Source organism: Epinephelus moara, chromosome 4, assembly GCF_006386435.1.
Source record: "Epinephelus moara isolate mb chromosome 4, YSFRI_EMoa_1.0, whole genome shotgun sequence".
In the NCBI taxonomy this organism is placed as follows: domain Eukaryota; kingdom Metazoa; phylum Chordata; class Actinopteri; order Perciformes; family Serranidae; genus Epinephelus; species Epinephelus moara.
This window is the reverse complement of record NC_065509.1, coordinates 19,371,816-19,393,879: the sequence shown is the minus strand read 5'-3', so window position 1 is coordinate 19,393,879 and position 22,064 is coordinate 19,371,816. Positions and strand designations below refer to the sequence as shown.

At 42.3% G+C, this 22,064-nt stretch overlaps 2 protein-coding genes across 4 annotated transcripts in view; both read right to left on the bottom strand.

Moving 5' to 3' along the window:
• Window positions 1-8,253, bottom strand: part of gabrb2a (gamma-aminobutyric acid type A receptor subunit beta2a) — a 46,826-nt gene extending 38,573 nt beyond the window's left edge. For both annotated transcript variants that reach the window (XM_050042745.1, XM_050042746.1), the window contains exons 1-3: window positions 8,103-8,253; window positions 7,872-7,972; window positions 7,390-7,457 (exon numbers count right to left, since the gene is read on the bottom strand). In XM_050042745.1, coding sequence (XP_049898702.1) covers window positions 7,390-7,457; window positions 7,872-7,972; window positions 8,103-8,176 — 243 coding nt within the window. In that variant the 5' untranslated portion in view covers window positions 8,177-8,253. The remainder of the gene's footprint in view (window positions 1-7,389; window positions 7,458-7,871; window positions 7,973-8,102) is intronic.
• Window positions 8,254-8,451: 198 nt separating this feature from the next.
• gabra6a (gamma-aminobutyric acid type A receptor subunit alpha6a) lies at window positions 8,452-21,777 on the bottom strand. Of its 2 annotated transcripts, none has more exons than XM_050042747.1 (10): window positions 21,616-21,777; window positions 21,434-21,540; window positions 21,254-21,321; window positions 20,290-20,510; window positions 20,111-20,193; window positions 19,701-19,844; window positions 18,676-18,828; window positions 18,336-18,583; window positions 15,215-15,459; window positions 8,452-9,422 (listed from the first exon to the last, which is right to left on the bottom strand). In XM_050042747.1, exons 1-10 carry the CDS (start codon window positions 21,660-21,662, stop codon window positions 9,401-9,403), a joined length of 1,338 nt encoding a protein of 445 aa, XP_049898704.1. In that variant the 5' UTR covers window positions 21,663-21,777; the 3' UTR covers window positions 8,452-9,400. The 2 variants fall into 2 exon arrangements, with proteins under 2 accessions (XP_049898704.1, XP_049898705.1); XM_050042748.1 differs by having other exon boundaries at window positions 21,434-21,535; window positions 21,616-21,674.
• Window positions 21,778-22,064: the final 287 nt, after the last annotated feature.

Here is a 22,064-nt window from a genome sequence, read left to right as displayed (position 1 = left end):
AAGGTTTATTTTGCATTAAATATTATTTTTACACATACAGCATTGTGGCCTGTACCCCAAGCAAAGAGAAGGTAAAGCAAATTTCAGCAGTGTCTACTCATGAGCTGCTGGTATGACATTTGGCATGTGTGTCTCTCTCTCTCCTCTGCAGCTTTACGGGACAAGACAGACGTCCACCATATTGCTCGACGCTTTCATCTGTTGTGTCCTGCTGCAGAGTGCTCCAGCAGAAGCAGAGAAGAATCTGCTGATAATAACAATGTCTGCTGTGCACGGCGACGAGGAGACGATTCGACATTTGGGCAATAACAAGCTCGTCTGCAGACATCTCAGCCTCTTGTCTGTTTCCCTCCCATCTACAAGCTGGAGGAGACGCCACAGCATATCAACTGGTCAAGCTGAGTTTATTCATTTGTTGTGCTCTCTGTGTCCGGTTAAGTACGGGCTTCAAATTAAATATTAGGGGTCAAGGAAGGAGTTAGTGCATTCTGAATGAGTTGCCGGCCATACCCATCCTGAGGGAAGTGACAACATGGATGCCTTTATGACTCTCTTTCCAATGGGTCATTTTTCAGCTACTTAGCTTCAGTGGAGAAAGTGCCTGACAGAATCATTAAGGGAGTCATCAGCACATTAAAGGCTTTTAATGGAGCTGGCTAACTTACTCCCTGTTTTAAGACACGCAGCTTTTTTTTGTTCCCCGCACCGGCCATTATGAAAGAATATTACGACCAATTTAAACTTGGCGTAACTTTGATCATGCAGTGGGACTCTGCAAGGGTAAGAGTTGATAATTAATCCAAATGACAAACCAGCCACATAAAAACAGGAATATTCTTTCATTATCTTAAATCGGATTGATTAGTCTTTGCGGTGCATTAGAGGAAATGCAGTTCAGAAAGCCTACATTTGATTTACAAATATAAAGAAATCAGGATTTAACGGGATATTCAGGATAGGATTTTTAAGTGACACATGTAGAAATGTGATTGATTTTATTAAAAACTTATCTTTACCAGTTTTAACTTTCAGATACACACTAATTATGTTTTTGTAAGAGCTCACGGTCTCCTCTGACGTCTTCAAATGAACCCAGCCTCCGCGGACTAAACATTAAACAGAGAACCCAGCGTGCACGTAAGACAGCTGCAGGATTAAGTGTTGTTCTTGTGCTGTAATTATGCTGCTCACCATATTAATCTGTTACTCTGTGTGTCCACTCAGCATAACTAATGACATTGTTCTGGACAACCTGCATTCTTGTGTTAAGCTTTTTGGAAAGCTCAGCAGAGCAAACAGAATCAAAGCTGCACGAGACGAACAGAGAGACAAAATCTGCCTTGTATTTAAATGTTAAAAAAAAGTCAATATGTCTGTATGAAAATGTGCATGGGTCGTAGTTTTGATTAACATTTCTGCAGAAAAGCCACAAAGGATTTTATAATATTTCAGATCCAAGCTACAGTTCTGTTGATTTATCATGCAAAAATGTCAAACATTTGCCTCCCAAATGTGGGATTTTCTTGGCTTTTCTCTGTTTTATATCTTTGTAAACTGAATATCTTTGGGTTTTAGACGTTGCTTGAACAAAACAAGCCCTCTGAATGTGGCTACGGTAAACGGTGATGAGCATTTTGCACTGTTTTCAGACATTTTATAGCGTAAAAGATGAATTCATTCATCTAAAAATAATCAGCAATTCAGTAACAAAGATAATGCTTAGCTTATAGCCTATTTAAGATATTGTAACCATGAACACTGTGGGAAATACCTCATATCATTAGCATTTATTAAAAGCTAAATGCAAAACAACAAAAATCCAGCATCCTTAAAGACAGAACACTCTGCACCTGCATTGTGGATGTTAAAAACCTTGAAAAAGCCCCTACAAAGAGAGGCCTTATTTGCTTTCCCTTGACTTCCCTAGATCCACCAAAAAAAAAGAGAGAGAGAGAGAGAGAGGCTGCGTTGTCATGGCAACACTGAGTAAAAATAACACAAGCTTATTTTCCACAAGCTGAAAATAAAATGGAACAGGATCAGTTTGGACAAACAAGATCAAAATGGTTGCTAATTCACAGACACAAGAAGCAGCATCCTTCACACGGATGTGGTGTAACGTCGAGGCCCCGCGTCGTGTTCCCTCTGGTCATCGGCTCGCCCGTTATCTGACGGCCAGATCCCCTTACTCATGTAAAGAAACCAGCGCTTGTCAGGATAATGATCGTAATAAAGGGAACGCTCACGCCCCACTAATTCCTCCATCCCAGAAGCCACCACAGCTGGTTTGTTTAAATCTTTTAATTCACAGCCAGCTAATTAACATTCAGAGAACAGTATTATAGTACAGGCAGTGCCTCTTAACAACCACCAACCTCAGGTATTTTACATGTAATTAACAAGCGGGATGAAGAAAAGACGAGGAGTGAAAATACTCATTTACCTCCCTCCTTATTGCGGCCTTGGAGTGCATATTGCAGCAATGCTCAACATATGGATGGCATGCTGAAGACGTTATTATGCAGCGCTGATGCATTGCTGAGACAACAGACTCAACTTGTATTTAATCAGCTGCACTGGCTGTGTGCAGAACACTTTTTAATGCACCGTAACCAGGGTTCGGTTCCTGGATCTGTGATTTCAGCAAAAACAAACAGCATTATGCAAATGCAATTTCAGCTGCTAAGTGAGGGAGATGAGTGATGGAGCGGGATGCCAGCGCTGAACAGACAGACAGACAGAGATAAACAGGGGGGGGGGGGTGAGGTGGTGAGGGGGGGGTCTTGGCCATGATATCATATCTGTGCCATATTTTGCACTAACCCCAGTGAGTCAGCACAGCCCACCCAGTGAGGATGTGTGGTCACACCTCGGACTCGGAGGACACTTCCCTCCCAAAATAGCACATTTGTAATGTCATGCAGGCGAGGCTGCTACCACGGCGCTGACTGACCTGCACATTTTTATTGCCCGACAACACAGCTGACCTTTGAGCCTCAACGGGCCATCGCTGTGGATCACAAGAGAATGCACCAAAAAAAGTGACTTCACTATGGCACGTACACATGTGAACCAGCCTCTTGCATGTCAACGAAGAAGCAACAAAACTACAAATCCCATCAAACCTCAACAACCATTCTGCCCTTCATGTCACCACGGCAGAAAAAATGCCACAATGGCTTCAATCAGCCCCGACCAAAATGCAGAGTTCATTCTCCACCAGAGGCATTTTTATCTTTAATTAGAGGAGGGAGCAGCTGTCTACAACCCAAACCTGCTCACCGCCATGATGGCAGGCCTGATTTCAAACCCAGTCATATTCTTTCATTTCTGACAGCGGATGGCTCCATTTTCCTGCAGGTTCATATACTGTAGATGTGTGTTGTGATCATATGCGAAGGGTTCAGTTCAAACCCGACCAGCATTTTAACCAATGTGCCTGAATAAATAAAGGCTTTTCATACAACTTCTCTCCTTGATCTGACCAAAAAGCATTTTTATTTATGTGACCAGTTTTTTCTTCAAGAGCACCTTAAGGTTCCCTGGATTTAACACATATGAAACTGACTCAGCATTTCATTCTACTTTTTAATCCTGAAGCGATTTTATAAGAAAAAATGACAGTGAACTGAAAATCAAGGGTTTTGGACTTTTGATTGGACACTTGAAGACACCGACATGGACTCTAGGAAGGAACCTGTAATTAGCATTTCTCACTTTTTGCTGACATTTGTTAAACAGAACAATTGATTAAGGGAATAATTAGTAGATTACTTGCGGCCTTAGATTGTTGAGTCATGTTTTAACTCAGTCTCATTCCCAGGTTGTCAAATACTGACACTTAATCGGCCCCTACAGCATCTGATACTGACGTGCAAGGCACCCTTTACTGTGTGGATGAGATGCTAAAGCTATTTTCAGCTAACTCCAGTGTAACCTTAACTGTGGCAATATTTGAAGGTCAGAGCAACTGATGTAGTACAAAGAGCCGTAAAGTCCACGGATGGAAGAGGCTGTGGTTAATGGATGGTTAGACACAGACAGCACTTTCACCCAGGAGACCGCTGATTGTGTCCAGTGTGAAACCAAAAGTCAACATTAAAACCTAAACTATAATGTTTTTCTAAACATAACCAAGCAGTTTGGTTTCCTAAATGTAGCGCTACAGTACTTGAGATCAGTCTAAAAAACACTTTTTGAAGGTCTCGGTCTCGTCTTGGAATCGACCGCATTTGTCTCGGCCTCAGGATTTTATTTCAAGATGGGTCAAGACCACATCTGTGGGGGATATCATTGATGCAGATGGAAATTATAAAGACTAATAATAATAATAATAATAATAATCAACTGGTGACTCAATATGGTTACATTTTTTTCAGCTCCTTGGTGTTTGTATTTGTTTGCTCGTAGAAAACAAAGGAAATTTCCCACAAATGAAATTCACCTCTGCAATTTTGACTATTTTATCAAGACATTCCTCATAGTACATTTAAAGATACAACATTTTAGGACTTCATTTGTTTTCTGTGGGTGTTTAAGGGAATGTGGATCTTTCAGATCAATGTGAGGAGTGCCTATGGTTTGCATGTTCCACATGCATGTTCATCGTAAGTGTGTCATGCAGTATGGGACCACCACTGGTTGGGTCTTTGTCTTGACTCGGTCTCGGCCCCTCAAAGTCTTGCTCTTGTCTCAGTCTCCATGCACTCTGGTTTTGGTCATGACTTGGTCTCTGTTTAGGTGGTCTTGACTACATGACTAAACCTAATCAAATTCATTTGGAAAAGACACTGTACACATGTAGAGAGTGGTAACTGATGCGTCCAAAACTGACGCTAGAGGTATGTAGAGTGTCATAGTTTGAAGAATAGGACCACTGACCAAGCTGCCATATTTGACAAGTTGGGAGTGAAAATGAGTTGCAAATACATCCAAATATTGGTCAAAAACACAGATTATTTTTGATTTATTATAGACATTCCAATGTTTTCTAAGATATCAGGTATTTCAGGCTAAATTTTGATGTAAATTTAAATAAAATGATGCACAAATGATCTGGAATAGCTCTAAAAAATCATTGGGTCTTGGTGTAGATATATCGCTCAGTCTGAACGTCATATAGCTTCATCTAGGAGCTGGAACAAGCTGCAAAAGAATCAATATGTGGTCGAGTCAGACAGTGTGGAATAAGATGTTTTTTCCAGCCTTGAAGCCACTTAAGTAGAAAAAGGGAAACTGTATATTGAGGGGTTAATGAAGCACTGGCTGCAGCTCACTCCTGGTAACACGGGGTCTGCAGTAACTTTTCCTCTGCCTCCACTGGGATGTAGATATCATTAAAGGAGACGGTTAAACTGATCACAGTAACCTTCACCTCTCGTCCACCCTGTTCTTCGCTGCCTTCATCGGTTTCATTCTTGCCTCTCGGTGTTGTTTTCCCTCTCAGCACTTTAATCTTAAAAGCGGCTGCCCCTGATGAGGAAGATCAAAGCAGCCCAGCGCCGAGCACAGGTCACCAACTCCATCCTCGTGATCACGGTGCATGGTGATATTATTGATTTCTCTGAGATCAATCTCGTCAGCTCCTGTTATCCTCTGTTGTACCAAAGAGAGCTGGACGTGAAGAAAGGGGGAGGAGGAGGAGAATCCGACCTATTATGTAAGTCGCAAGGAGGATTTTTCACAAGGTGACAACAACGTGTGGATCCAGAGGTCCTGGATGTTTTTTATTTTAACTTTTTCGTCTAAATGTGTCCGTCGTGTCAGAGCGACGCTTGTGCAGATCTGGCAGGAGGAGCTTTTCTGAGAAATGAGCGAGATGAACGCTCTCACATAGCCACAGGGAGTTGCATGTATGACGTCAGCCGCCATTCACTGTTTGTGCACAGTTTTGTGTTTTGTTACACACTCACACGGATGTATGAAGCAGTGTTTTTTTCCAGATGAACGCTCGCATAGATGCCTAGTTCTTAAGTAAGATAACCCTTTGGAGCAAGGCAGAGGTGGATTACATGGCTGCTGAGCCCAGAGTCACAGCCAGGGATCCAGTCAAAGTGGTGGGAGGGGAAGAATGGAGGAGGGAGAGGGAGAAAGAGAGAGGCCAAAGCGAGTGAGGGGTTTCTATTTCAAATCTCCCCGGACCCCCAAGGCACTTCCGTTCTGGCTGCATCCTCCACCAAAATAAATCGTTTCCATCAAAGGGGACCATATTCAGTGCTTGTCCTCATCCAAAGCAAACTCACACACACGCTGGTGTATTTAAAAAAAAAACTCATTCAGTGCTGTTTAAAAATGACCACACACATTTGACAGGCGGCCAAATCAAACTTAAAAATGGCTCAATTAATAATAGAAAACACATCTCCTTCCATTCCTACTGGCAAACTTGTTTTTCACGCTCTTATATAACATCTCTATTATGTTGCTCCATGGAGAGGCTGCTTTGTAAATGATCTCCTCTCACACTCTGAATTCTCTGCAAAGACATGCCCTTAATATTTTTCTCAATGCATCAAAAAATCCCATGAGCGAGACCAGTTATTCCACACCAGACATAAGAGTATATTTAATGCAGCAGAGCTACCCAAAATTGCAGCTTCCTGTGGGTTGCGGTCAGTCTGTCTGTCTGTCTGTCTGTCACACGGATCAATAGGTGGTGCTCTTGCATGCGCTGCTGAACTTTTCCCCCTGTCCTCTCCAAGTCGCACATGACGTTCATCTTTGTGCACCAGAGCCTTTTTTGTGTTGCAATGCTGTGTGACCAGACATGTATTATTAACAAATTGCTTACGTCATCTGACAAGTCAGGGGGAAGATCATTTACGTAGACGGTGATGATGTGATTGGTCGCTCCGAATTCAAAGCCTCAAAAAACACCAAATGATGCCAGTTTGGTGAAGAAGAGGGTGTTTTTATTCATTTTTTTGTAGGTAACTGCGTGGAGAGGAGAGAGGAGAGGAGGGGAGGAGGAGGAGGAGGGGGTGCGTGTCAACAAAATTACACCACCGAGGCTTGACAACGTGAAGCAGTCACACACACACACACATACACACATGCAGCTCTCCGCGCGCGCAGCCGGGGCTGTGCGTCCGAGTGCGCCAGTGAGTGTGTGTTTTGAATTCAAATGCAGCAACACACCAGAGCTGCAAATGCGGAGACTGAGAGGAGGATGGCGATGATGTGTTTGGGAACGGAAGCCTTCACATTTTTTCCCCCCCCAGAAAAATGTATTCACACAAGATGCCTCAGCCTGGCTCACATTATCAAGGTTTCTTCTCAATCACACACACACGCTGACCCGTGATAAGTAGCCCACTTCAGGGGTATTCCAGCCGTGCCAGGCACAATTGGCAACATTAAGCGGCGTAATAATCATGAAGATGCACCTACCATATTGACTTCAGAGACCATGTCTATGCTGGCTATGTCTATATTCATCCCCACAGCCACCGGCGCACCTGTGAAGGAAAAGAGGCATTAATACAAGATGTATGAATAATTCTCTCATCATGTAAATTTAACAAATTCGTGACGCGCGCGCAGGTTCCTCTCCCCTCCACCTACAGGAGACTTGTGCATCATCAGCCTGACCAAAAAAAAAAAAAAACCTTCATGTTTAACACGGAGCTTAAACGTGGTTAATTTCATCTTTTTAGTGGGATAATCAAACATTGATGAGCGGGATCGATCACGTTAAAAAGCCTGTCTTATCTCCTCCATCAAATGAAATATGCACATCGTTTCCCATAGCCTAATTGGAAAGGCCTATTTGGCTGTGAAGGGATGATTACGTAAATTAAAGCAGATTTTGCGATTCATTAAACATGTATTGCACGTCAGGAGGGCGTGAAAACATCCCGTTTTCCATTTACCTCCGAAATCTGGCCTCAACCGAATGTCGTATCCTTTCATCAGTCTGTCCACTGTTTCTTTTACCAGAGGCATATTGCTCGGATCTTTGATATCCTTGACGCTGTGGGAGGAAAAAAAAGGTGGTGTAATGCAAAACAGCTTATTAATATCACACGCCAGGCTCGCTTCAAACAGCGGCTACATGACATGCAGGACAGAGGAGCACAAAAAAAAGCAGAAATCGAGATTACCTTTGAGCCCAGACAAAAGTCACTAGTAAAGAAAAAGTCAAAATCCCAAAGTGGTTTTTCCTGATCCTCCCCATCGCAACAGTTTTTGAGGCGGTTTCGGGATGCGAGTGAGGAGAGCGCACATCCAACTTACTCCAGACGGTGCAGAGGAGCCAATGAGAGGCGCATGCGTGCAGCCAGCCCAAGATCAAAGAGTGGAGACTGATGATGGTGGATGAGCAGTTTCCATTGCAGAGAAAAATATTAAAGGGACAAGTGGTTGTGCGTAATGAAGAAGCGAGCATTTATGCCAGGAGTGAAATGAACAACAGCGGTGTTAATTTCAGGCATATTTTATTCTTATTTTTAGTACACAGCAGATGAGTTTGTCTGTATCCTGACAAGGTCAAACAGTGGGGATCACTGAAGGGTTAAAGTGGTCAAAATGTCAAGTTAGATCAAGTTTATTCCTCCAGTTTTTACGTTACTGAGAGGCTAGAGAGAGAATAACACTCCATCCATTGCAGGTAGACACTTCATATGCAAACATCTGTGCCCAACAATCATGCAGCATCCGTACAAAAATAGAAAATTAATGTCATCAACACCCATGGGTATTATATCCCACTCTTCCCTGCGATGTTTTCCGAGGACCTGCAGTAGATCTGAAAATGCAGAGGGAGCACCAGAGCGCCAGAGCAGAAAGGTGGGATGGAAAACACAATCCCACAATTCATTTTCTCAGGTTTGAGTACATTTTTGAAGCCGCGGGGAGGGATGCGAGCCTCCTCTAAATTGCCTTTGATCTTGTTGTAGTGGGAGCTGTGCTTCTGTAGAGGGCAGGCTTCTGAAAGCATTGGTTCACTGTTGCATCACCACCAGTTACAGCCATCATAGATTATATCATCCACTTCTTTTTGATGTGTTTCTTGGTTTGTGTGTCTAAGTGTGTGTCTGAGCGTCATGCGTGCTCGTATGTGTGTGGCGTCTGTCTCGGTCCGGGGGACCCGAGAAGTTGTTGTGTGTGTGTGTGTACGTGGCGGGCTTTAAAGTGATTGAGGCCCCGTGAAGGGCAGCTCTTCAGCTACTGATCAGAACACAAGTGGGCAGTGGTCACAGCCTGTGAAATGAATAGATGTGCGGCAGGAGAATAAATGAGTTTCTGATTCATTTCCTCTGTCAGATGAGAGCAGAGTGACTGCTGAGAGCTTGTTCACACACACACACACACACAGAAAGAGAGAGGGAGAGGAGGGTGAGGTGAGGCTGGCAGGATGCTGAAGGTCTCTCCGGCTGCACGTGCCCTTTTCCAGGTCCTCTTAGTTTTCAAGAACCGCGTCCCTGCAAGACCAGAATACAGCAGAGCACAAAATGTGAGAGGAGCATACAGATACGTCTCTCTTCCCACATTCAGAGAGACTCTCTATCTGCAGTGCACAGCCCAAACTGTTACTGTGCTCCCTGTCCTCTCAGTGCCTTCTTCAAAAGTACCGAGCGAGGGACGTGGCAAAAATATGTAAAGGGAATAGATGTGCTGCAGCTGTTCTCATGCTCTCCATCTTGTCTCTCTCATTATTCTGCAGAACGTTATAAACAAAACAACCATAAAAATTCTCTGACAGGAACATGAGAAGCATGATGAGCAGATTTGCACTCCCCAGTGTTGCATAACACATCTCTCTCTCTCTCCCCCGTCTCTTTCTCTCTCTCGCTGTCTTTTTTGCACTGTATCTCTCTTTCTTTCTTGGACATGGAGCTTTGTGTTCTATAAGTGGCTCACTTATAAGCGGGAAAGTGAATAGTGGCTTTTTCATGTGCTTAATGTACAAAGTAAGCTCTGGTTTCTTTTGCCTGTGAGACCTGCTCCCCATGGAGAAACAGTGTTGTCATTAAAACGGCTGGGGCTTTGCCAGCCCTCAGGTAAACCTTATATAAAAAGAGGAGAGAGCTTGATGCATATTTTTCTTCTCAAATTAACCGAGCACCCAGCCCCTTGTTGTATTGTAAATCCATGATGATGATGATAAAAGCCACAGTGCTGGCGTCAATGCAGCAACAAACGCCACCTAACATCATTCTCCTCTGTTTTTTCCCCCCCTGCAACTCCCGGGGCTGTTTCAGCATTAGAAATTATTGATGTCTTTACTGCCTAGATAAAAGTCTTTGACAAAAACTGTGGGTAGTTATTGTTCCACTGAAGCTATCATAATTAGAGCAGAGCGAGACAGGTTTGTAGCTCTTTGAGATACAAAGTAAGTATGCATAAATATCCTTCGTCCATTGTCTGATTTTTTTCCTCCCCTTTTTACCTCATTTCTACAAGAGTGCTGGATACCTTCCAAGTATGTCTCTGCTATTTTTAATGTTTTGCATGAGAGGCTTTTTGGATCTGCTGCTTGTCACGCACCACTTAAAAGTTTAAAGGTTAAACTCAAAAAGGGAAGCTTACCTGTAAGATGTAACCATTATCTGTACATATATATTTACTACATCCTGTTTACTTTCTGTTTAGATTAACTAGCAATACTGTCTACACAAATTTGTTTATATTTTAGGTGAATATTTCAACCTGCAATATTTTATGTCCTAGATATAGATATTGCTTTACTTGTGTGATTTTCTTTTCTTTTTCACGGATATTTAATGAGCATTGTTAGAGGGTGCCAGAGATTTTCATTGTAATTATTGTGCACATGATCAGAATAAAGAACTTGAACTTGGGTAAAAACACGAGTAGTGCGTCTGTGCTTCCAAATGGTTGAGCTGAGACATTCCCGAAGGATCACAACATAAATCTTAAGGTTTGCAAAAATAAAAAGATTTTCTGTTACACAAAGTTATTGGTCTTTTTTAATTTTTCCTGTGATATACCAGACAACTGACGCTTTGCTAAGCCTCAGATCAGCCACTGTCCCATCCTACGTTAGCAACCGCAACTAAGCTCGGGAGGCCTGTCGAGTTTTAAGAACAAGGGAGAATGTCAAAACAATGTGCATAATATGGAACTTGCAAATCCTACAGCAGATATCCTCAGAGTTTAGAGGTGTGTGTCGTATTTTTCGCTATTTCAAAGGCAAAAAGGCAAGATGAGAGATGTCGGCCATGGCGTTAACAGTGTGGAAGACCTCACTCACAGCTGAATCCATCAAAGATCAAGAACTCCTCTGTTTGCTCCAAGGCAAGATGTTAACTCACGTTAGCTCACGATAGCACGTTAGCAAACAAATGGCTGATTTTAATAATGAGTTCCCTAAATTTTAATTTTGAATTAGGTAGCTGTGCACCATTTGAGGCTGTTTGCACTTTAAACAAATGGAAAAGTGTGATCATTATGTTATGCGAGCAATGGGCTAAAACCTGTATTAGATAATGAAAGCTACAGGGAGTCATAACTAAGCAGCAACCTCCGGGGCTGAAAAATGAAACCAACAAGGAGGTGCCAAAAACTGCAGTTGAATGAATGACCACTTTAGGTTGGCTTGAGAAAACCATGATAAAATGCCCAACTTTACAGCTGAAGCAAACATGTTTACAGCCTGGTACAAAAAACAGTGCTGGTCTCTATACCTAACCTCCCCCTTCATGACAACTGTACAGGGGGTGAATTTTTTTTGTAACTCACTTTTTTGCATTTCATTAAGGCTTAAAGTTAAATATAATTAAGGGCGGGCTGATTTGAGTGACAGGTTGTCTCCCGATAGCGTCCTCAGTCAGATCCACCCCTCGCTCCTCCACTGAACCAACCTCTCGCCCTAATATGGTCACTTCTGGCTCCAAACAACTAAGATGGTGATGGCCGTAATGCTGAAGGCTTCAAAATGGGAGTCCACAAATCATGGGTGATGCTACGTCCATTCATTTTTACAGTCATAATGAAAGGTTAGCTTAAAATAAAACAATCCACTGACGCACCCTGGTTTGCAAGAACACAGTCTCGCCACCAGATAATCAGAGATCTCCGCCTTCTGATAGTCTGGGGACACTCCTTTCTAAAGTGTGTTTAACACACCGGTGAAAACGGCCGGCAACAAAGCAACGCCTCTTGCATTTTTGAAAAGGACACGCCCTCCCGGAAATGTGCGCTCCCCCTTTTCTCGTCTGCAAGGACACAAACACACAGAGAGCTTGAAATGGATGCCGAGAGATTTAACTCCGTTTTATCAAACGTGTGCTCAGTCCACAAGATTGTGGAAATGAAGGACTTACAGCGACTTGAGCCATTTTGTACCGCTGCACGTGTTTCTAGTCGGACTATGTTTACGAGCACAAGAGTTCAACGAGCCACCGAAGGACCGCCCTGCGGATTTACTATTGGATCTGCAACGTAGGGAGTTTTTTTAAACTCTGAAATTGTATCCGCCCATCTAAACACAAAATCAGGGAGAAAGTCAGTGTTGCCAAATCCGCTTATTATAAGCGACTTTGGGCTTGTTTTTCTGTAAAGTCGCTTACAAATATTGGTAGTCGTGGGTCGCGTTTTTTTTTGGGCTTGTTTCAAAAGCGTAGTTTCTAATGTTTGGGCTTGTTCCCAGCTCCATAATAAGTTGTCAAGCAGATATTTTTGATATGTTATTTAAACGTAGGATAGTTTGTCTTGCCTGTTCCCTCTGTCCCTCCCCTTTCCCCATACACACCGGAGACAGCAGAGTTTTTTCCCACCCGCATCCTGCTTCTAATTGGCTCTGACCCTGATGGCAACGAGTACTAGCCAATCAGAGGCAGAGCAGTCAGTCCTGTAACTAAAAGAAAAAAGTTAGATGAGTGCATAAAAAGCAATAATAAATAAAGAATTTGTGAATTCAGGACGATATTTATTTGTGTGTGCAAATTTTAATTATCAGAGGTTTACTGTGTATATAATGTACTTGGGACATCAGTCTATATTTGATATCCCATCTGTTTTCTAATGTTAATGTTAAAAGGTGGTTTAACTCCCTCTTGTAGTCATTTTCCTGAAGCTCAGGGGGGAGAAAAATAAATAAACTGTGTACCGTGGGTACAGTTTTGCAAAACTGCGCACAGTTTACTAATCTGTCCACATGGATATAAATTGACAATCTGTACCCACAGTTTAAAATCCGTCCCCACGGATTGTAAAACCGTGCACACAGTTTATTTAATTTTCTCTCACCGGAACCTAGGGGTGCTCCGCAGAAAAAGTCGCTTGTTTTGGGCTTGTTTTCACAGGCCTGGTTGCTTATTTGTCTCACGAGATCTGGCAACACTGGAGAAAGTCATCAGTCTTTGGTTAAGCAAAGCGTCTAAAGACTGACTTGTGAGTCTAGCAAGAACATTTTTGATCCTGTATTTGCAAATTGGTAAATTGTTGATCCACACCTATACATTCATTGTTTTCCTTCCTTTGAGATTTGACAGGCGCTCTTTTAATTAAGCAAACGTCATCTCACTGCACCCTCTCCTGCAATGGCACCTGACTAGAGAATTACCGTCACCTTTCTTTTGCAAATTTATAAAACATTTGTTCAAAATTTGCGCTACATTCAGATGGAAACCCAACTACTGATATCACTGAGAGTGCCGCATTGACATGCTAGGTGCGAAAGCTTGATAGGCTTGACAGCAGTGGGGCATAGCGATTTTTCATCTTCAGTTCTCCAATATTATTCAGATTCAGTCTGGTTAACACATTAAACCTGTTGTATGACGTTACAGGTAGATATTGCTTTGTGTTAGGGCTTCACAAAACAAAATGGTGGGGACTGACATCTTGCAGTCTCCATTACCTACGGCAGAGAAACACTTTAAGGATAAAGCTGATGATATTCTATGTTTTTTATGTTCAAGTCCAAGTAATATTGTAAAGCTATGAATCGTAAAATTGTAAAATTGCAAAGCTTGTACAGCTGGACACTGTAGTTTTTTAGAAAACGTTACTCTGACAGAAGCAGATTGTGCATTTGTCAGGGACTACATTTTCAGGCGTGGACTTTGTGATCACCTACGTATATATGGCAGCCAGACAGTGTGCAATATGTATATGACTGACTCAAAATAAACTAAAATGTTCATCACAATAAAGGAACATGTCACCCAGTGTAACAGTGTGACTCATTGATGTGTTTTGAGGTTCTGGAGCTCTATGCCAGTGGTTCTCAATTTTTTTTTCCTGATCCTGTAGCTCAGGCATGTCCAAAGTGTGGCTCCATGGACTGATTTTAAATGACCCTCAGTTCTAAATATACTACATATGGCCCACCACACAATACTGGTTAATCAAACAAGATCACTTTGCATTTTTTCCATTCACCTCACGATGGCAGGACTGTCATACAGTTTAAAGGCATGCACCAAGCACAGGTGGAACTAGTGTGTTTTCATAAACAGACGGTACACGGCAGACAAACAGTTACCTATCGGCAGACATTTTCTGCAAGGTAGCAGGACAGCACAGGAGTCTTAATTCAACAGTGAGGGCTGCAGCTTTCAGGAGCGGTGGAAATATGAATACTTTTTCATTGAAAGATTAAACAGTTGCATGTTCACATTATCTAATCTGGACCCCATACACAAAAGTTTGGACAGCCCTGCTGTAGCCTGTTTGAAATATTTTTTTCAGCCAGGCATCCTCTGACCAGCGCATAACATTTTTGCTAGAAAAAAGCCTATATCAAGAGGTACAATACAGCGCTGCACCATCAGTGTATGATTTACTAAAAAAACAAACTAAACTAAAAACACTTAACAGCAAATGCTATGTTTCAAATGTTTTGAATCATTCACGAATTTCATGGCAAACCAATTTTTTTTAATCATGAAATAACTCTAAGATGACACAGAAGTTGCATCGAACTGCATCTTTTTGATAATTTGCCCTGTCAATGTAGTGAAATAATTATTTTAGGAATTATGCAGGACTGATATTTTTTAAATTAACATTTCTTAAAATATCTCACAGACCCCCTGCAGTATTGCAAAGTACCCCTACGGCTAGACGTACCCCCATTTGAGGAACACTCCTCGGAGCAACATCAGGTGTTACACAGACAGTACTTGTTAGTACAACTAACTCACTGTTAGATTTGGATTTGTTGATGATAAAAAAAATATAGAATATCATCATAACAGTACCAAGATGTAAATGTAACAAGATAACTGAATGTGACTTAGTGTACCTGGCCCTCTCCATGGAGTCCTTGGCCAGGTAGATGTACCAGTAGATTAGGTTGAAGAGGGCGAAGGCCAGAGGGAAGAGGATACGGGCGTACTTGTCAATGGGGCTGGTGCCGGCCAGCTGCGGGATTTGAGGAAAAGCTGAGCCCTGCTGGAGGAAAATCGGCAGCGGTGGAGTATCTCCTGGCTCACTGCGACACACTGAGTGGTTTCTCCTCTTCAGGCCTTCCTGAGGGCTGCAGTCCGACTGATGGGACGGGGGCGGGGGTGATGTGGAGGAAAAGCAGAAAGAGATGAGATGGAGTTAGTGTGGTTTTTCTACTCAGTGAGAAAAAGGGGGAATAAATAAACAAACTGGGAATTTTCAGCCAGCAAGTACATGTGTGGTGGTTTGAACATGTTGTAATCATGTATATGTGGCTGGAAGTTATGTTGGTTCCCACAGGAGATTTCTTTCACTGGCATGCCAACATCCCTATAGAACGCAGCAGGTAGTTCGCTGGATGCCCATAGGATGGTTAGGAGATTATGCAGCGAGGAGAGCTGGAGTTCTCTGTTCTCACACTGAGGCTATTTTTAAAGCATCTAACCATGAGCCCTACACGTGAGACAGATCCCAGGAGGATGCTGTGGTGGCTTACTGTATTAGCATAAAGCATATAGCTAGAGATGAGAGCACTACAACAGCACGTATTACTATTTAATGTGTGGAGTGCCCTGAATGAGGAGAATGGAAGAGGCAGGGTGACTACTTGGAAATGCATAGAAAAAGACCTCCTATCTGTGGCATGATTTCTCTCTCTCTACATTTGAGTCTGGAGCTGCTGGCTTCCTGTTCATTATCAACCTCACTGCATCAAACTCCCTGCAACAGTGAGGAGTCTCTGTACCTCCACTTGCCATTATTAGCTATGTAAATGCATTTCAGATGCCATGAGATATGATCGCACGGATTCTTCAAGTGATAGCGTAAGCTGACGTTATTTTACACCGAGTTTAAGAACAAAACCAATCCAATCAGCTCTTATAGAAAGCCTGTCTGTAGAGATGTACATTATACCTGTTTATAACCATGTTTTTTTCCCAGCCCAATAGAAAAACGTAACATATAAGAGATCACTTTCTATAATTTTTCCATTTTTTGATTTTTTTTAAAAATAGTTCAGCATTTTAGAAAATAATTTTTCACCCATTTGCTGAGCATTAGTCTTTACGCTAAATATGTTGCTACAGCCAGCAGTTGGTTAGCTTAGTGTCGCTGTGTGATCTGTATGGGGAAACCCGGTTTCTTTTACGACTGTTATGTTGGTTATGTTAGTTAGGATCAGGATAGCCCACTGGTCAGGGGATAGGACTTGAACAAATTGGTTTTCCAGTCACACTTCTGCTGTGTTCACACTACAAGCGTCAACGCAACAGCATGACCAGCTACAACATCACCAAGTCACTGCTGAATTGTTGGTCAAACGTTTGTTAACGTGTACGTCGAGACGGGCTTGTGTGTATCTGCTACTTGCCACAAAGTCACTCAACTGAATGTCATGTAAAGCTTGTATTTGTATCAAAAAAATATGTCTGAGCCTCATTTTAACATCACATTTCAATACCCCATTGCATCCCTGTGTTAACCACAATGCATATAAAACTTGAATAGCATCAGCTAATTTAGCTATATAAAACAGTAACTTACCACAGCTAGAAACGAGACATCTAATTGGTTGACGCTTCATTGCGTCATTGGAGCACTAATAAAGTTGAGGCCAGCTCAACTTTGATTTGTAGCATTTGTAGCTTCAGTTTTCAGCTTCATGTCACCAGCTTCCACTGAAAATGACTCGTAGTCTGTTGCTGTGTCGCTCGTAGTGTGAACGCAGCATTAGCTTAGCATTAAGACTGAAAACAGGGGTAAATAGCTAGCTAAGCTATGCTAACGTAGGCTCACAGCTACTGGCTGGTGTTAGCTTCATGTTTACCATACAGAACTATTTCTGTAACCTTTAAAATACATTCAATATGTTGTGTCTTTAATGTATTAGTTTTACTTAAATATTACAGTGTTGCCTGAAAAATAGGACTATTTCCCGACATACAAGGCTACTATTATATTTCTACTCTTAAAACCTTTTTTTTTTTTTAGCATTTTAGCCTTTATTGACAGGACAGCTGTAGATGCAAATGACTCAGTCTATATGGGGTGCACACTCTATCAGGTGTGCTAGAGGGTGCCCCTTAAAAACTATTTTTTGATCAGCATCTTACTGTGCAATGGCGTCCAACATTAACACAAGATTTTCTGCCACATATGTCACGAGAGACTTGTGCGGTTTTTTGTTTGCTGTTTGTTTGTCTGTGGTATTCTGTTAGGCTGACATCACATATTTCAACACACCAGTCAGAGTTTTGCTACATTTAAATCTTAATGTAATGGACGGTTTCGTTTTTATGTTGCCAGCAGTGTCTATCAAATGTGAAACCACACCCAAATAATCTGAAGAATGAAATTTGCTGAAATTCTGACGGTTGAGCCGCAGACTCTATTAAGGAAGTGGGTGTAGCCGCCGGGTCTAAAACATGACGCCAATGGTCCCATTTAGAGTAAAAGAGACAATGAAGCAGGGATAGGCTTTAGCGCGTGGCTAACTTGTGATTGACAAGTCACTACAAGAGTCTAAATGTCTAAATCACTTCAAGACAGCAAGATGGTAACGGACAACATGCCAAAACATGCTTCAAAACGTTACTCCACAAACCAGTGGGTGACGTCATGATGGCTATGTTTACTTGTTTTACACTGTCCATGTGCTGAACTCTAAACCTATGCTCAAAATGATGCTCATTTAGTTATAAAAACCCTGTTTTCAGGGGCTTTAAAATTTTAACATACCACCTACCAACTTCAGTTTTACATTGTTTTATGTGTAATATATGAATTGAAAGAGCAAAAATAAAATTAGAAGTTCTTTCGCATGTGCAAACTTAACTAATAAAACTCATTTACTTGTTACTCTGGTTCTACAAACACTGATATAAAATTGGCACAGAAAGGTGTTAGGACATCTGATACACTCAATTAATTGATCACCATGTTTTAATAATGACATTATCATGAAGTCAGCTTCTCACCATGTTATCATCATCATCGATGCCAGCAGCCATCACCTCAAGCTTGTCTTGTCTAGCTTTCTGTTTCTTCAGACGGTTGGCCTGGAGGGTGGCAAAGTAGTTTACTGCTGCAAACTCGACGAGCGCCGACGCCACAAAGGCAAAACACACAGCAATGAACCAATCCATGGCGGTGGCGTAGGCTACTTTGGGGAGTGACTCACGGGCGCTGATGCTCAAGGTGGTCATGGTCAGCACTGTGGTGATGCCTGGAGGGAGCCACGTATTTATGAAACACACATGGAGAAGTATTACATCAGATATGATTAGCATGTATGAAATGATGGGAAGAGGGGCATACCAGCAACTGTGCGTGCAGGAACAGACTCTTTGTTGATCCAAAAAGAGACTTGTGACAGCACAACAACCATTATAAGAGGGATGTAGGTCTGAATGAGGTAGTAGCCCAGCTTCCTCTGGAGGTGGAAATGGACCACCTGCACAGAGTAGTGACCTGCAAGATAAACAGCGCGTGTGAAGAGAGCAACCCCGAGGGACAGAGCAGGGTAGCACAGAATGGATGCCCTTGCCTGACCTTGAAACAGAAAAGCTGCTGAGAGAAACATATAAATATATTGCTGCTGTTAGAGCTGGAACAGCCCGCTAACTGTAAGACAGCACGTGTGAGACAAGAGGAAGGAGGAGAGGAAGGATGAAAAGGAGGAAAGAAGGAGGAGGGAGCACAGCAGACATTTGGAAATGGGATAAAGTCAAGAGGAAGGAGCCAGTGAGGAGGGGGCAGGAGGAGAGCATGCACTGTCACAATGCGTAACACTGCCCTGCTCTGTCTAAACACATGCATGCAGACATTCACAGACTAAAAACACGCTGCACACACACACATACAGAGGTTTCCTCTTTTTCTCTCCATTTTTAAATGGGTATCATCTCTGTGTTTTGGAGCCTGCCTCATCCTTTACCTCTCTATTCCAGGAATCTGCTGGGTTCACAGCAGGGGAGCACTTCTTCTTCTGGTGAAAAGAGAAAACACACACACACACACACACTACACCATCCTTCCTCCCCTCTGTCGGTGCATTCACTGGGCTTTAAACCCCATAGTTCTTTTTAAAGGCACACCGTACGCATTAGGCCTGACCACTTAAGCATCTTACACTAGATGGCTGCTCAAGGAAGTCTTTGCTTTTACACTGGCTCTAGTGTGGGGGAGTAATGGACACTAGTGCAGAGTTTGAAGAGACTCACCTGACCTCTCTCTCTCGTCTCAGATTCATCAGCTCATGACAGTTTTTAAAAAAATGAAACTTCTAAGTGCAGGTATGACTGTGACAGAAGCGCAATGTGATAGCTGACAGTGAGCATTACCTGTGTTTGATTTGAATATCTCGCTGGACAAAGTCTGTCCCACCAGGTCATACTGCAGAAGACTTATGGACTCGGGGGGACAATCGACAGATGCTATTAGTCCCTTCCTCCAACTGAAAAGGATTTCACTGCTTGTGTAGGCGTCTAAAGATGCAAAGGCAATCAGAAAAATTTTTTAAAACTTAAAAGGTAGACACATTTATGAATCTGGACATTATTCTTCTCTCTTTTTATGAACACATCTATTATAGACCATTTCAAACTTGACAGCACTGAAATTACAAATGGGTCCTTTTAAATTCCTGTTGGATTTTTTGCAGTGTATGTGAATGACATCAGCTGACAGGAAATTAACACAGACCCAAGCAGCTGCCCAGCAGGGCAATTTGAGTGAAACGGCTTGTACTTACAGCTTCCAAACCTGAGAGGACAGGAGTGGCCGTCCATGGGGAAGTCCATCAGCCTCATTGGACACTCTGCACTGATTGTCAGTCTAACAGCAAGAGAATGCACAGATATGGGTAATCTTTTTTTATAAAGCTAGTGTCCACAAATGGCTCCATCAGAAAAGTACACAATGGATGATCACCTCATGGTGTAGAGAACAGTCCCATTCTGCATGATGCGGAAAAGTTTGTTCGGCGTGGTCATGTTATGAGAAATGGACTTCTTGGAGTTTCGGAAGAAAGTGTCTGGCGTCCAGATCTTGTCTACCATGCGGTTGTTCAGCCGCAGGATTTCAGTGGGGCCCTCGAATTTTAGCCGCTCGTCAACCCACATCTGACGGAAGAACATGTCCATGGTGTACTCCTGATGCATGAACATGACATTTTTAGTGGATGTTAGACTTTATTTTCTACGTTCCATACTACCCTAAATTTTAGCTTTAAAGGTCTAGTGTGTAGGATTCAGTGGTATCTAGTGTGCCAAGCATGTAGGAAAACTATGGTGGCTGATGCGAAAACACAAATGGCCTATGTAGAGCCAGTGTTTGGTTTGTCCTTTGTGGAAGACTGAAATAACATAGTGGACTCTGAGGAAGAGAATGTGCTCTGTATGTAGATATAAACAGCTCATTCTAGTTACTGAAAACCCAATGACTCTATGTTTCAGGAAATGGAAAACATAGTTATTATATTATATACCATTTCTGCCCATAGATGCCCCTAAATCCTACACACTAGACCTTTAAACTTAAATCTTTGTACACTCCAAACATGCAGTCCCTGTCATTCATCAGTGTGCATAATAAGCTAATGGAGAGCCATTTCAACTTGCAGTGGAAGGTGAGAAGAGATGACGAGGCAGTGATGGATGCCACTCATCCCAGATAATCATTAATCAATCCATTCAGCCATTCCCTCTGTCTGACATGTTGTCATATTGATTTAGAGGCCATCAATAATGGAGTTATAAGGCTGGTCAAACAGATTAAAGCTCATTAGATGGTCTCATGGCAGATTGCCCATAAGGCAGGCATTCAGTGGTCACTGAAGCGCTGTTATCTCCCACAGTCAGCACATTTACATCTTCTTACAGCAGTGGTATCTTACCATCTCGACATCTGATACAGGTCCAAAGCTGGTGACAAAGATGTCTGTTTTCACCTCCGTAACACCACCTGCAACAGTGATTAACATCTGTACACAAAATGCACAAAAATAGTCTTGCACCATGTACTCAATTTACCTAAGTCTTTAGGAGCAAGGCTTTATGATTAAAGTCTGAATTACCTCCAGATCCAGGTCGCAGTCTGTTGTCATAACCATCCAAAAGTCGATCCAAAATGCGAGTGATGTTGTCTGAGAAAATCTTCTCATTCCCACTTACACTAGCTGGACTGCAGAGAAATAAAAGGTTAACCTCTCAGGCACATGGTATTCTTACCCATGTTCATGCAGAGAGGAAGACTTACCTTATCCAGCAGATAACAGTAACAACAGTTAATGTCAGGAGGGCCATCCTGAGCAGTATTTATCCCCAAATTTGCAGTCAACTCTCTGAGAAACTCATACTTTATATTAAAAACAGAGCTAGAGTCCTTTTTGGTGTTGTTAAAGTGAGGGGTTGGTATGCATACTGACACCGGAGGTACTAAGTCAAGAGCAGTAATCTAATTAACAGATTAGTAAATCCACTCCATTTTTAGACAAACAGTGAGTTCTAATGGCTTCATTAAAGCCAAAATAAAAATAATCAAAACAAAAATAACAAGTAAAGTCAATGCAACTCACCAGTTTACAAAACATGTATCTCTGATATCTATCTTATCAGAATTTATTTTCTTGTTGTAGTCCATTGTGTAAGACAGCAGATGGCGCTGCGGCCACAATGTTGTTCACAACCGGAAGTGAAATCCGAACT

Excerpts from the sequence above, each read along its gene's own strand:
- gabra6a (XM_050042747.1), bottom strand. The coding sequence starts at position 21,662 with ATGGCCCTCCTGACATTAACTGTTGTTACTGTTATCTGCTGGATAAG. Across the intron at positions 20,511-21,253 it reads CTGTATCAGATGTCGAGATG|GAGTACACCATGGACATGTT; the intron begins GTAAGATACCAC and ends TTCATGCATCAG. Across the intron at positions 9,423-15,214 it reads GACTCCATGGAGAGGGCCAG|GGACGCGGTTCTTGAAAACT; the intron begins GTACACTAAGTC and ends CTGGTCTTGCAG.